Source organism: Mauremys mutica, chromosome 16 (assembly GCF_020497125.1).
Source record: "Mauremys mutica isolate MM-2020 ecotype Southern chromosome 16, ASM2049712v1, whole genome shotgun sequence".
In the NCBI taxonomy this organism is placed as follows: Eukaryota; Metazoa; Chordata; order Testudines; family Geoemydidae; genus Mauremys; species Mauremys mutica.
The window spans coordinates 18,823,987-18,836,551 of NC_059087.1; the positions used below are offsets into that span (position 1 = coordinate 18,823,987).

The 12,565-nt window shown below is 42.7% G+C and overlaps 1 protein-coding gene across 2 annotated transcripts in view; it reads left to right on the forward strand.

Moving 5' to 3' along the window:
- The window catches only part of CLTCL1 (clathrin heavy chain like 1), a 54,975-nt gene extending 42,673 nt beyond the window's left edge, over positions 1-12,302 (forward strand). The window contains exons 25-33 of one of the 2 annotated variants that reach the window (XM_044990355.1): positions 127-294; positions 387-536; positions 1,108-1,239; positions 1,670-1,780; positions 2,618-2,788; positions 4,555-4,776; positions 7,091-7,111; positions 9,167-9,242; positions 10,896-12,302. In XM_044990355.1, the coding sequence (XP_044846290.1) occupies positions 127-294; positions 387-536; positions 1,108-1,239; positions 1,670-1,780; positions 2,618-2,788; positions 4,555-4,776; positions 7,091-7,111; positions 9,167-9,242; positions 10,896-11,011 (1,167 nt within the window). In that variant the 3' untranslated portion in view covers positions 11,012-12,302. The remainder of the gene's footprint in view (positions 1-126; positions 295-386; positions 537-1,107; positions 1,240-1,669; positions 1,781-2,617; positions 2,789-4,554; positions 4,777-7,090; positions 7,112-9,166; positions 9,243-10,895) is intronic. The other variant, XM_044990356.1, reaches the window with a different exon arrangement.
- Positions 12,303-12,565: the final 263 nt, after the last annotated feature.

The following is a 12,565-nucleotide window of genomic DNA, read 5'->3' on the forward strand; positions in this document are numbered from 1 at the left end:
AAACCCCTGTCTCAGACTTAACACCTCAAATCCGCTGTTCCTGCTATGTTGTCCCCTACTATGCTGATAAGGGAATTTTGAAAAGGGATGATGTTCAATCAGTAACCTTGGCTATCTTCATCTTAGGATCGTGGCTACTTTGAAGAACTGATTGCCCTCTTGGAAGCTGCTTTGGGCCTGGAGCGTGCTCACATGGGAATGTTCACGGAACTTGCCATCTTGTACTCCAAATTCAAACCTCAGAAGATGAGGGAACATCTGGAGCTCTTCTGGTCCAGAGTCAACATTCCAAAGGTAGGTATCTTGCTGCATTAAACTGTTATGTAGCTAGGCACGTTGGTGAGCAACATGCAGCGCCTAATATTTATCCTTTTTCCTATCCCTAGGTGCTCAGAGCTGCAGAACAAGCTCACCTCTGGGGAGAACTGGTCTTCCTTTATGACAAGTATGAAGAGTATGACAATGCAATAATTACAATGATGAATCATCCTACTGATGCCTGGAAAGAAGGGCAGTTCAAAGACATAATTGCAAAGGTAAATAGCTGTGATCTAATTACTGGACCCAGCTAGCTTTGTGAAAATTGTTACTAAGCAAAAATTGAAATGATAGAGCTTTAATCTTACAGCTACAAGGTTCAAGTACCTGTTCAACAAACTTCTGAAATAAACAGGAAGCTGCTGAACACTTTTTCCCTCTCTCCCTCTCTTCTGGGCTTCCTGTGCCTAGCTTCTCTTCTCTTCCTTCCTTCCTTCCCCTTCACCCCTCTTTCTCCCTCCCCAACTCAAGGCTGTAACGGTGCTAGTAAAATATTTTGTATTGTCAGGTTGGGATCTGAATCTTTTGTACAGATTCCTGGAATCAGGCAGAGCAGGAAGCTGACAAGTACTAGCAGTCTATTTGAGAAGTTTAATATCAAATTGCAGCTGTTTACATGGCGAGCACTCAAACAGAAATCTGACATTTAGACTTTTGCAGAGTTGACACTTTTTTCTTTTTTTTTTTTTTAAATTTTAATCTGGTGGTATACTTCACTTTCCCTGCAATATAGTTAAACTTCCAGATGCAGAGACAGCCTTTGATCTAATCAGTGTTTCCTGTATCCAGGTGGCCAATGTGGAGCTGTATTACAAAGCCCTGCAGTTCTATTTGGACTACAAACCTCTGTTGATCAATGATCTTCTGCTGGTATTGTCTTTACGGCTGGATCATACCAGGACAGTCAGCTTTTTCTCAAAGGTGAGCTGTAGTCATAAATGGATCAGGTATAGAAACTGAACTCTGTTCCTCAGGATTTTTAGTGCATTGTTGGCCTTGCCCTCTGAGATGAAGTCTTTAGGGTCTAGAAGATCTCTGCCTCTTGCAGTAGCAAGCATGCTGGTAGTGCTCATCACGTCACTTGGAATAGGACTGTTCCACCACATGGTGATGGGGAATAGGTCCAAATATCTTGTATAAATTTAAATCCTGACTGTCTAGCTCTTTCATGCCAGCAATTAAAGGATATTTTTTCCTAAGTATCTGAGCTGCTGGCAGCTATAAGACTTTTTTTTGGGCTGGTTTAAAAATAAGTCTAGTGCTAAACTGGAGAGCCTGCTTCTCTAGAGTATTTAACTTCCTTCAAAGCAGTACTCTTAATCTAACGTCCTTACTGCTATTCTGCTTCCAGGTTAATCAGCTGCCTCTAGTTAAGCCTTACCTGCGTTCAGTCCAGAACCACAACAACAAAGGAGTCAATGAGGCTCTAAACAATCTCCTGACAGAGGAGGAGGATTATCAGGTAAGTGTCCCATACAGGCCTGCTGTAATGCAACTACAACATCTGAGTAGAGCAGACACACTTGCATTGGCACACTGGTGTGCCAATGTACTCTCCCTTCTCATCACATGCCTGCTATTTGTTAATCAGCCACACTTCATGCATTGTAAGAGTTATTCACTTGGTCTCAAATTGACTGAAAGTATTGTCTGGAACATAAAGGTGGGGTGGGGATAAGTCTACCTCTTCTGGAGGAATAGCAGCTGTGACCAAAGATTTCAATGGTCAGGATAAAGTAATAGGTATGTGTGATAGGTAGAAATACCCTAAAGCACCTTGCACATAAATTGCAGATTCCTTCTAAAGTTATTTCTCTAGACGGTATTAGAATATAGAGTAGTTATATCTTGGCATGCTGTGTGCTGCTGCTGTATGGGGGTCTCTTGAAAAAATAAAAATGCCTTGTATATGTAAGAGGTTGCAGGCTTCTGTGTTAAGTGGAGTAGGGAGGCAAACAGACCAGTTACTTCAAGTTTGCATAACTTGTCCACTGCTAATGGGACACTTAGCGCTTGTATCAATGTTTCTGTACTTCAGTAATCCCTCTAGGCAAAGCCAGTATCATGGCTTTCTTTAAGTGTGGGGGGCTGGCTCCTTCGGAGCAAACACCTCTCTTCTGAATTTTCTAATTGGAGCAGCTAGAAGGCAGCCACATCCATACTGCAGTAGCCTAGAACTGGCACCCCCCAAAACCAAAGTTAATTCATGCTAGCCATACTTCTCTAGAGCCTTGTTTCTCCAGTGGTGTTTAGAAACTTACTTGCTGTTCTGATAGCTAACAGAATTTTTCCTAACTAGGGCTTGAGAGCATCTATTGATGCCTATGATAACTTTGATAACATCACACTAGCTCAGCGCTTGGAGAAACATGAATTGATTGAATTTAGGCGTATTGCGGCCTACTTGTACAAAGGTAATAATCGTTGGAAACAGAGTGTGGAGCTCTGCAAGAAGGATCGTCTCTACAAGGTCAGTTAACGTTGAACTTTTCCCTTTTTTAAATGGTATGAAAGAGGCAATTCTAAAAAGCATCTCCAAAACAAACTGCAGTGAGCTTTCTGCACTGTCACTGCGTGGATTGCACTTGCCTTCACACAACTGCTACAAATTTAGGATTAGAACTAATCTAAGAGGCAATGTCATTAAAAGTAAATTCCTTTTCACATGTATCCTTTTTTCCATAGGTTGTCTTATGCTCACTTGACAGGAGTAGGTGTCACTTTCTGTGTTTTTCTTTAAAAAAAACAAAAAACAAAGAACTTGTAAAATTAAGCCCCATTCCATCATACTTCAGATGGGGAGCCCTGACGCAGCTGAATCAGTGTACCATTACTGAGGCTCTAGCCTCCCTTAAAACTTAAGTGCAAAACAGTACATGATGTGGATAGCTATATATTCAGTGGAGGTACAACACAAACACTATATATAACTTAAGTAACAAACACTAGCTTGTCTCATACACAAGTCTGAACACAGCTTTGTTTTCTGAGCCTTGAACCAAAGATGGAACTAACGGTTACGCCTTTGCCAACTTCTTTGGGGCAGAACATTCTAGGAGGAGGCACTTGAAGACCCTCTAAACCTACCAACCCTAATGATTAGACTAGCTTAAGCCACTTCTGGTTTTGTGTTGAAGACTCTCTGATATTAGTGACTTTGCATATTGGAGTCATCCCTGTTTTAAAACATGAGTACAGAGGCTGCAGTGAGATGCTAGAAACTAAGGCTTACTGCTGTTTTTTTTTTTAAACACCTTACTCACACCCAAATGCAATCTGTTCTGGACAGAGACCTCATTTGTAGTTCTTGGAGGAAGTCTCAATCTCATCTCACTGGCTTCCTTTAATGCCAGCAACTGGTATTGTTTATAAATCCCGTTAACTGAAAGGTCAAATTGACAAACCAAATCTGATTTTTAAAATGGATACTGATTAGCTAGAGAGTTATTGTCTATAAGCACATTCTGTGATCCTGTGCTAGGTAGAATGGAGCATCTCCATGACTCTAATGCTGTTGCATAGTCATGGAATACATGCAGAAGCTGAGCTGTCCATTCTTGGCTTCTCCTGTAAATGCTTTAGTTCCCTGGTTCTCAACCAGGGGTACATGTAACCGTGGGGGTACACAGCAGTCTTCCAGGGTACATCAACTCGTCTAGATATTTTTTGCCTTGTCTAGTGCTTTTTATGTAGCCTGTTGCAAAACAAGTCAGTACGAACTAAAATTTCATACAGAAAATGACTTGTTTATGCTGCTTTATATACTATACCCTGAAAAATAAGTTCAATATTCCAATCATTTTTTCTCATAAAAGAGTGACCAATTTTTCAGTAATAGTGTGCTGTGACCCAAATTGGTGGGTGTGGTGGTTTTTTAACAAGTACTTAAGTGAAGTCTTGCATACCCTCATGTTTCACAAAATAGCCTCCTGAAAGGAATACAATAGTCTAGAAAGGTGGAGCCACTGCTTTAGTTTAACTGACATTATCTGATGATAGATACTTACTGCAGGTGTTATGACCACTAGTGCACAGAACCAGTGGCCTCAATTTAAAAATACTCACTTGGAAACCAATTACATTTGGCTTTGCAGCATTTGGTGTTCTCCTGCCTTAGGATCAGCCAAACTACCTCACTTGGGGGAAACCTGTCTGCAGAATTCGCTAAGGGGGAAAAATAAATAGTTTGAAGGGGCCAGGTGGCAACTCTTAAAATATGTGGCATTTCACTTGTAGGATGCCATGCAGTATGCTGCAGAATCCAAAGATGCAGAGCTGGCAGAGAAACTGCTCCAGTGGTTCCTGGAGGAAGGCAAACAGGAGTGTTTTGCAGCATCTCTCTTTGCATGCTATGACTTGCTGCACCCAGATGTGGTCCTTGAGCTGGCATGGAGGCATAACATCATGGACTTTGCAATGCCTTATTTCATCCAGGTGATGAGGGAGTACCTTACCAAAGTGAGTGTTGCTTCTGTTGAAAGACTTGCTGCTTTGTACTAGATTCTTGCACGTGTTTAGCATTGTCCAAACTGAGCTAGGTAAGACAGTGCTCATGGATTGTTGAGATACTGAACCTCAGCTCCAGAAACGTGAGGTGGAGGTACATAAACTTCAGCACATCTCAGTGATCATGCTACATAGTACATAACAATGAACCAATCACAATTAAACCTGATGCTTTGAGGCTATAACTGTTAATTGATGAAAAGACTGAACTGTTTCTCTAACTACTATCTGTTCTTCTGGGAACTGTGAATCTAGACTCCAAGCAAAAAGGGCTAATACTGTGCATGCTGCTTTCTTGAATACAAGGGTGGTCTATTTCTCTATGGTATTCTAACCATTTGACTCCTTCGGTAACTCAGTTATGCTTTTGCCTTCCAGTTTATACATAAAAAATACACTTCCCGCCCCCCCCCCCCCCAAAACTCATGAGTTTTCAAAATGTGATGTCTCTTACCATTTCTCTGCCTCTTACCAATTTAATTTTAGGAGACCACAGTCATCTTGCCTGAGACATAACTAGCTCTCTTCATGGGAATAGCAGGGGTAGTACTTTGTGAAGCAGCCAGCCTTTTGAAGCCCTCCCACATCAGCAGCTATGGGAATACATATGAGTAGACTCCATAGTTGTAGATCTGTGGGACTACAGAACCTTTGTCAGGCTAATATACACAGTGAATTCATATTTTAAATGTTTCATTGCCAATCTTTTAAGCTTTGTGTCTTGCTGAAACTGTAGCTTCAGCGTTACTGAGACATTCAATAGTTCAGGTCATGTTTGTGTGACCAATGTCAGGAGGGGGAATGTTAACATGAATGCAACTTCAGGCTTTATCTCCTTAGGGCAAGATCCTCAGCTGATGTAAATCCTAGTTGCACCACTTCAATAGAGCTACGCTGACTTACACAAGCTTGGGGGGGCGGGGGGTTCTTGCCCATAGTCGTCTTAACAATCTGTCCGCAAATCTGGAGCTGCTAAATCCCACAGCATCAAACAAAACTAACTTATCACAAATGTAAAGCTAGAAGAAAAGTGCCACTTTCCTGTAGATACAAAGGAGATGCATGCCTCCAGATCAGTCACAACAAGGTGGAAGTCACTTTTCTACCTCCTTAACATGGGTAACTATTTACTTTACAGCGCACAAATATGCAAATACTGTCCATGCATAGAAATTCATGATTTAAGTACATGGCAAATACTATGTACTGGTGAAGGAGTTGCATTTATCATGTAAATGGCATGTCTTAAACCATAGCAGGTTATATATGGTACATCTGTATATGCTGTTTAATTACGAAGTAATCTGCCAAAATAATTAGCTCTCTACAATTCTAAGTAAGCTGTAATGTCTAATCATGTACATAACTTGTGCACTGTAAAACAGGGCCGCCCAGAGGATTCCGGGGGCCCGGGGTCTTCGGCGGCAGGGGGCCCCTTCTGTTCCGGGACCCGCCGCCAAAGTGCCCCGAAGACCCGCGGCGGGAGCCCCCCGCTGCCGAATTACCGCCGAAGCGGGACCCGCCGCCTGGTCTTCGGCGGTAATTTGGTGGCGGAGGGGGGGGGGTCCCCACCGCGGGCCTTCGGGGCACTTTGGCGGCGGGTCCCGGAACAGAAGGGGCCCCCCGCCGCCAAAGACCGGGCTGCGCTTCGACGACGGCGGCGGGTCCCGCTTCTCCCCCCCGCCCGGTTCCCGCCCGGCCCCGGCCGCCGCTTCTCCCCCCCCGCGGCCCCGGCCGCCGCTTCTCCCCGGCCCCGGCCTCTTATCGAGCGCGTCGCCAGCAGGGCCTGAGCTCCGTCCCGCTCAGAGCCCCGTGGTGAGGGGGCGGGGCTGTGAGCTCCACGCCGAGCGGAGGCAGCTGCCCCGCCCCCTCCCCACGCCGCTCTGAGCGGGGCGGGGCTCAGGCCCTGTTGGAGCTCCCAGCCCCGCCCCCTCACCACGCGGCTCGGATCGGGGCGGGGCTCAGGGGCTCGGCCGGAGTCTTGGCGCTTGATGCGCCGAGGCTCCAGGAGAGGGGCGGAGGCGGGAGCCTCCGCTCTTCTCTTGGGGGCCCCTGCGGAGCCCGGGGCCCCGGGCAAATTGCCCCCTTTGCCCCCCCTCTGGGCGGCCCTGCTGTAAAATAGTGACCAAATGATTTTATCTTAGCACTAAATACTCTACAAATATCTCTTGCCTTTATTGTCCCAATGTTTTGATGTGGTTTTTTGCTTCCGATTTGTTTTTTGAATAGTCACTTGATAAGTATTCCCTTCTGAACTTTCTTGCAGGTTGATGGGCTGTTTAATAAGGTGACAGTCTCTGATTTTAAACTTTGTGTTCATTTGTGTCCCTTAATATATATCCTAGGATTCTGTTACTAGAACCTAGTTGTAGCTGCCACCAGAAGAGCAGTATAACCTAGCTTTTTGTCTAACTCGGTTTCCTATTAACTTCTAATGCTGTAGAAAGACAGCTTCTCTCACACAACTTGAGAATCCAGCCAGACTTTGCTCACTTTCAGCTGGGGAAAACTATTCACTGAAGAACACTGTCAACAAGCATTTGGACTAATGATTCAAAAAAGAAATGCAGTTTTATCCTTAACTCTTGTCTGATATACTACATACTCCTTTTTTTTTTTAATGGTAGCAGATAACCCATTATCAGAACCTTGAAGCATAGTAAACCACAAGGTCACAGGATCAGTTGTGAAGAGGGAGGAAATCTCTAGATAACTGATATTCCAGGTGTTCTGCCTTACCCACAGTCGACATGTAAACAAGTCTAGCAGCTTACATACAGAGTAATATGATGTCCTTAGAGATGTGATGGCCCCTGACCTGGCAGGATAAAGCTTCCCAGCAGAGACTTGTCTGCATGCTCAGAAGCTGCTTTGGACTGATCTTGTATGCAGAATCTTCAGAATTTCAGCACAATAGCTTCAAATCTAAGTCTAAGCCACTTGCATGTAAAAAAGTGGGGCAGTGGATTTCTCAAATAAAAAATGAGGTTTAAATAGTAACTTTAAACTGCTGGCTGGATTTACAGGTTACAATTATCTACTAAATACTAGACTTTTTTCCTAAAGTGAAATATGCATGATGAGTCTGATGTGCAGTGAAACTAATTTAGTCTGTGGAATTAGAAAATGGGCTTCCTTTACTTTAAATTTATGTTCTGTACTTCCTGTCATGTAGGCTGAATACTGTTACTGCTTCCCTGTAGAGGGAGTAGTATCCCCTATTTCTGGATATATGTTAGTTGTGCTGTGGACTACACTAAAGCTGTAAGCATCTATCTTATGTAACAAAGGTCCTTTTTCAGTCCAGAGTTGGAAACTCTGAAGGTGTGATACTTCAGTAGGCATCAAATTTGGGGGGGCATGGGTGCTAACTGACCGTGCCATTTCAGACATGCTTCCTGTGTCAGATTCATTTACACGCGCTATGGGGTAAAAAGGAGTTCCAGAGCAAAGGAACTCCTTTCAGCGCGCCCCCTCCCCCGTCTTCAGAATTCATAGCTAGGGATTTTAGTGCTAGCAGTTGTATTGTGGTGATAAGTAGTGGCTGTCTAAGATATCAAAGACTAAACTAGGTATGTATAGAGCAAAATAAACACTTTGTGCTGTACCCTTAGCTTCAGCCAGTTCCCCCTATAGGACCACATCAAACTGTCTTCCCATTGAAGTCCCAGGAGCTTGCATTGCTATCTAGTAGAAAATAAACTTGTATTACCTCTAAAGTGGAAAATATTTTAAAGCAATATACCTATAGTACTGGCTCTGTAGCCTATTCCTAAAAGTTAGCTGACCTTCTCTGGAGTGCCAGTAAGAGTGAACAGAGCTTACTATTTGCTGTACTAGATCCATTCATTTTACATAGGATACAACATTGCTTAGTCAAACCATGTTTCATGCTGTCTGGTATGTATGTTTGACTCTGGAAACCATACTGTAGCATGTGTTTTCAGAATTTCTTATTGAAGATGTGGTTAGGTAGTAGCTGTCTGCCAAACAGTTCTTCATGCTGACTTGACCCTGAAGCTCTGAAATGGAAATTGGCAGCTTGAGTTGCAGGACGTAATGTTTTCAATGGATGGAGAGCAAGTATTACACCTTGTACTTCAGGTAGTGCACCTCTTTGTATCCAGCTAAGCGCAAATTGATTCTTATTTCAGAATTAGTCTCCCCTCTCCTTCTGGGTTTTGGACAGCTTGGAACATACTTGTGTGTTCCATGGCTTAAAAACCAGACTTGCAAGGGCAACACTTGAATACTTGAGCATTTGGTATGAGACATACCACTAAGAGGACAAGACTCTTAGGCAAGGCCTTCATACACTTCTCCTGTTCACTTTATAACATAGGTGGATAAACTTGATGCTTCTGAAAGCCTAAGGAAAGAAGAGGAACAAGTAGCTGAACCCACTCCAATAGTATTTGGTAGGTGAAAGACTTGGTGTATTTTTTTTTTTATTGCTAGCAAGATGTTCTTATCAGTTAAGGTTCACCATGTTAGGCCTCAGGAAAGTAACTATTTAAAGCCCATCTGTAGTATGGATATCCTCCACCTCCAGTCACTTGAAGCAGTTTGTCTTCCCCCAGCTAGTGATCACTACTTGGAGCCCTTATCCTGGATAAGTCTAACCATTTATACTTATTAATATGCTCGAAAGTTTTGTGCAACACTTAAATTTTAAACATTTGAATGTGTAGCAGTACTTTAGCTGAAACAATCCAACTTGGCTTATTCCTCCCTTTACCGTACCAATCCCTTAGGAAAAAACATAAATCCCAAGTCTTTCAGTGGTGGGGGAGGGGATGAGAAGAGGCAATTGGGTGAATGCAAATACACATGGCTTTTGGGTTCCCAGAGTCTCTTCTGGATTTCCAGATGAAACATTCCTCCTTGTACTTCCTGTCTGATACCTTGCTACCTTTCAAAGATTGGAAGTCTGCCTTTTCACTTGACAAATCAAGCAGAGTGGATTTTTTTAATGGCCTGTCCTAGAAAGACCTTGTGTTGAGCAGGTAAATTGAAGGTCTCTTTCACAATGGACTCTGCAGAAGGCTGCTTCATAGATTTTGTGACCAGGCAGATTCTGCTCACTAGCATGTCTTGCAGCAGCTCTGAGGCAGAGAAATACATGACTCTGTGGTCCACTCTCTAATGGAAAGGTTATCCCTGAGTTGATTGCCTGCATGAGGCATGTGTGCTATTGGTGTTCACAAAATGCATTTGCAATCTGGAGGAGTTACATGTACACAAGCTGCTGAAAATTCAATAGCTTGAATTGCTTTGGTCAAAATTGTGACCATGCATGAGTCCTAACCATATCAATTGTTTAACATAAATTGATTCCTTGAAACCAAACAATTTGTATTATTGGGAGGCTATGTAGCTGTCTCAAGCTCATGGATCTTTTTTTTTTTTTTAATCCACACTTTCTACCTCCATCTTGTACTGTCAGAGGTAGGCAGATAGTGGATTTTTCATTACATTGGCAATTTCAAAAACCCCAAATTCTTTTCAGGTCTAACACTTTGACCCAAAACAAGATGCTTTATTCTGATTGAGCACTTTTAAACATTTTAATTTTATTTTAAAAAGCAAATTTTGAAACTTGGTTTCTGTTTTTAAACATTTCCTTCTGAAATGTTGAAACAAAACACTTTTTTTGCGTTTTTTGGAATTCTTGTAGGCTTTTTCTAAATGAACAGATGGACACATTCATGAAATGTTTTAGTGTCATTAAGATATTTTGTTTTGTGTGTGGTGGCGGGGGGGGGGTTAGGCTTGAAGTTTTAGTCAAAACTTCACCCAGCTCTCCATACTGTAAGTTGCTTTTAAATCTGTCTGGCAACAAAAGCTAGATGGCCTGTTTTGTTTGCATCATTGTGTCCTCTCTCCTCAGTGGAGGAGGTGGACTGAAAGATAAAGTTTAGGTTCTCCTATCTGTTTATGTTAAAATACAAACATGCTTGTTAACCAGCTAGATAGCCGTTCTGAATGCTGGCAGTTTAAACACCGCCTCATCACTGTATTTCAGGCATTTGCAAAGCTCTGTTTAAACAAACTCCTTCTTCCCTTTCCAGGCCAGCAGCTAATGTTAACAGCAGGCCCCAGCGCAGTACCTCCCCAGGCCAACTTCCCGTATGGATACACAGCTCCAGGATTCACCCAGCCACCTGTTTATGGTTTCAATATGTAACTAGCTCTTTGACAGATCTACAGTCTGATTTTTTTTTTTCCTCCCTTCCTGTCCTGCTAACTTTTGGAGAAGTTTACAATGGTCCTAAAGGCACAGATGACCCCTTGGTTGGTTGAATACTTGCTGTCCCACTCAGTGAGGAGATTTCCAGAGGATACCTGTTACCATTATTTATTGCTATTGTCCGGTTACATTTCAACCTCAAAGGCAGCTTTTGTTAATTATATTGCAAGACTCTTGACTGAAGTTGAGGCACTATTTATCTAAAACTCAGAATATAGCAATAACTGCTTGAGGCCAGGGGGAAGAGGGAGCGCATATTCCTTGCTGCAAACCCATTGCCGGCAGTGGTTGTGCTGGGGAATCACCTGGCACCAAGTCGTTAAAGCTTTAAAGTACTGTAGCTGAAGCTACTAAGTAGGTAGCATGGATGTTCAGAATTGAGTTCAGCATCTTCTTATTGGTGGACTGTTAAAAGTTTGCTTAAATCTGACTACCCCATTTTATTTGCAACGTTGTATGCAAAAAGGAGAATGGGCTTTCAAATATTTCTTCAATTCACAGAGTACTTTGAGAAATATTGGGGAAATTTTTTTGCAGAAAGTTATTGGGGAGCAGATTGAGCCTGTTCTGTACCTTCTGGAGTAGGTTTGAGACTCTATTACTGAAAGAATAAATCTGATCATACCAGAAAGCAAGAACTTCCCAGATGCCTTTTTGTTTAACAAGAGGGGAGAGCATGTTACTCACTGACATTAAGTGGTACAAAAGGAAATCTCAGCTATATGTATGGCAAGTTGAACGTAGCAGGAATGTGTGTGCGTGGGCTGCCAAAGTACTATGAATCATTGTTACCTTAGCATATGCTCAGAGTGCAGTGTCAGGATTGGGGAGGGATATATTGCTGAAATATTTGAGGTAGTGGAGAGGGATATAATCCTGGTTTTGCACCTTTATTAACTCTGATGCTGGAGTCAAGGTTTTCTGCTCCACCATGTTGGACTGACTCAAATTCTTGACCCTGACTAGCAACTAGAGGCAGTGTCGTCTGATCTGACAGCGTTCGGCGACTCTTGGTTTTGCTGTGCTGTAGTAGTATAAATGGCGCATCCACCGCACACCTTTTTCTTTGAGAATGCCAACAGGGCTGTATTACTTTGTGCCACTCTTCAAATACATATATCATTAACGTTTTATGTACTGAAATTAGAGAACAATGTATAATTTATGGTTATGAACTTTGTGCTAATCATGAATATTCAAGTCCAAATATAAATGTAAAACTGGTGTACACTGTGGTTGTAGTCTTGAAATTTTTTGGCAGGGGGAGTTGTATCTACCAACAGTGATGGTACCAAACTAGCAAGCTAGACTAGGCATTTGATCACTGCCCCCCCTCTACATTGCCTGCACTGTAGTAGGAATACTTACACTGTACCTTCCGACTATAGATGTGCTGAGGGATGAATGAGGAAAATACAAGTATCTGACAGTTCTTCCACCCCTCGCAGAATGTGTTTTGCAAGTCCCAGGTGACACTAACTTATGTTATGA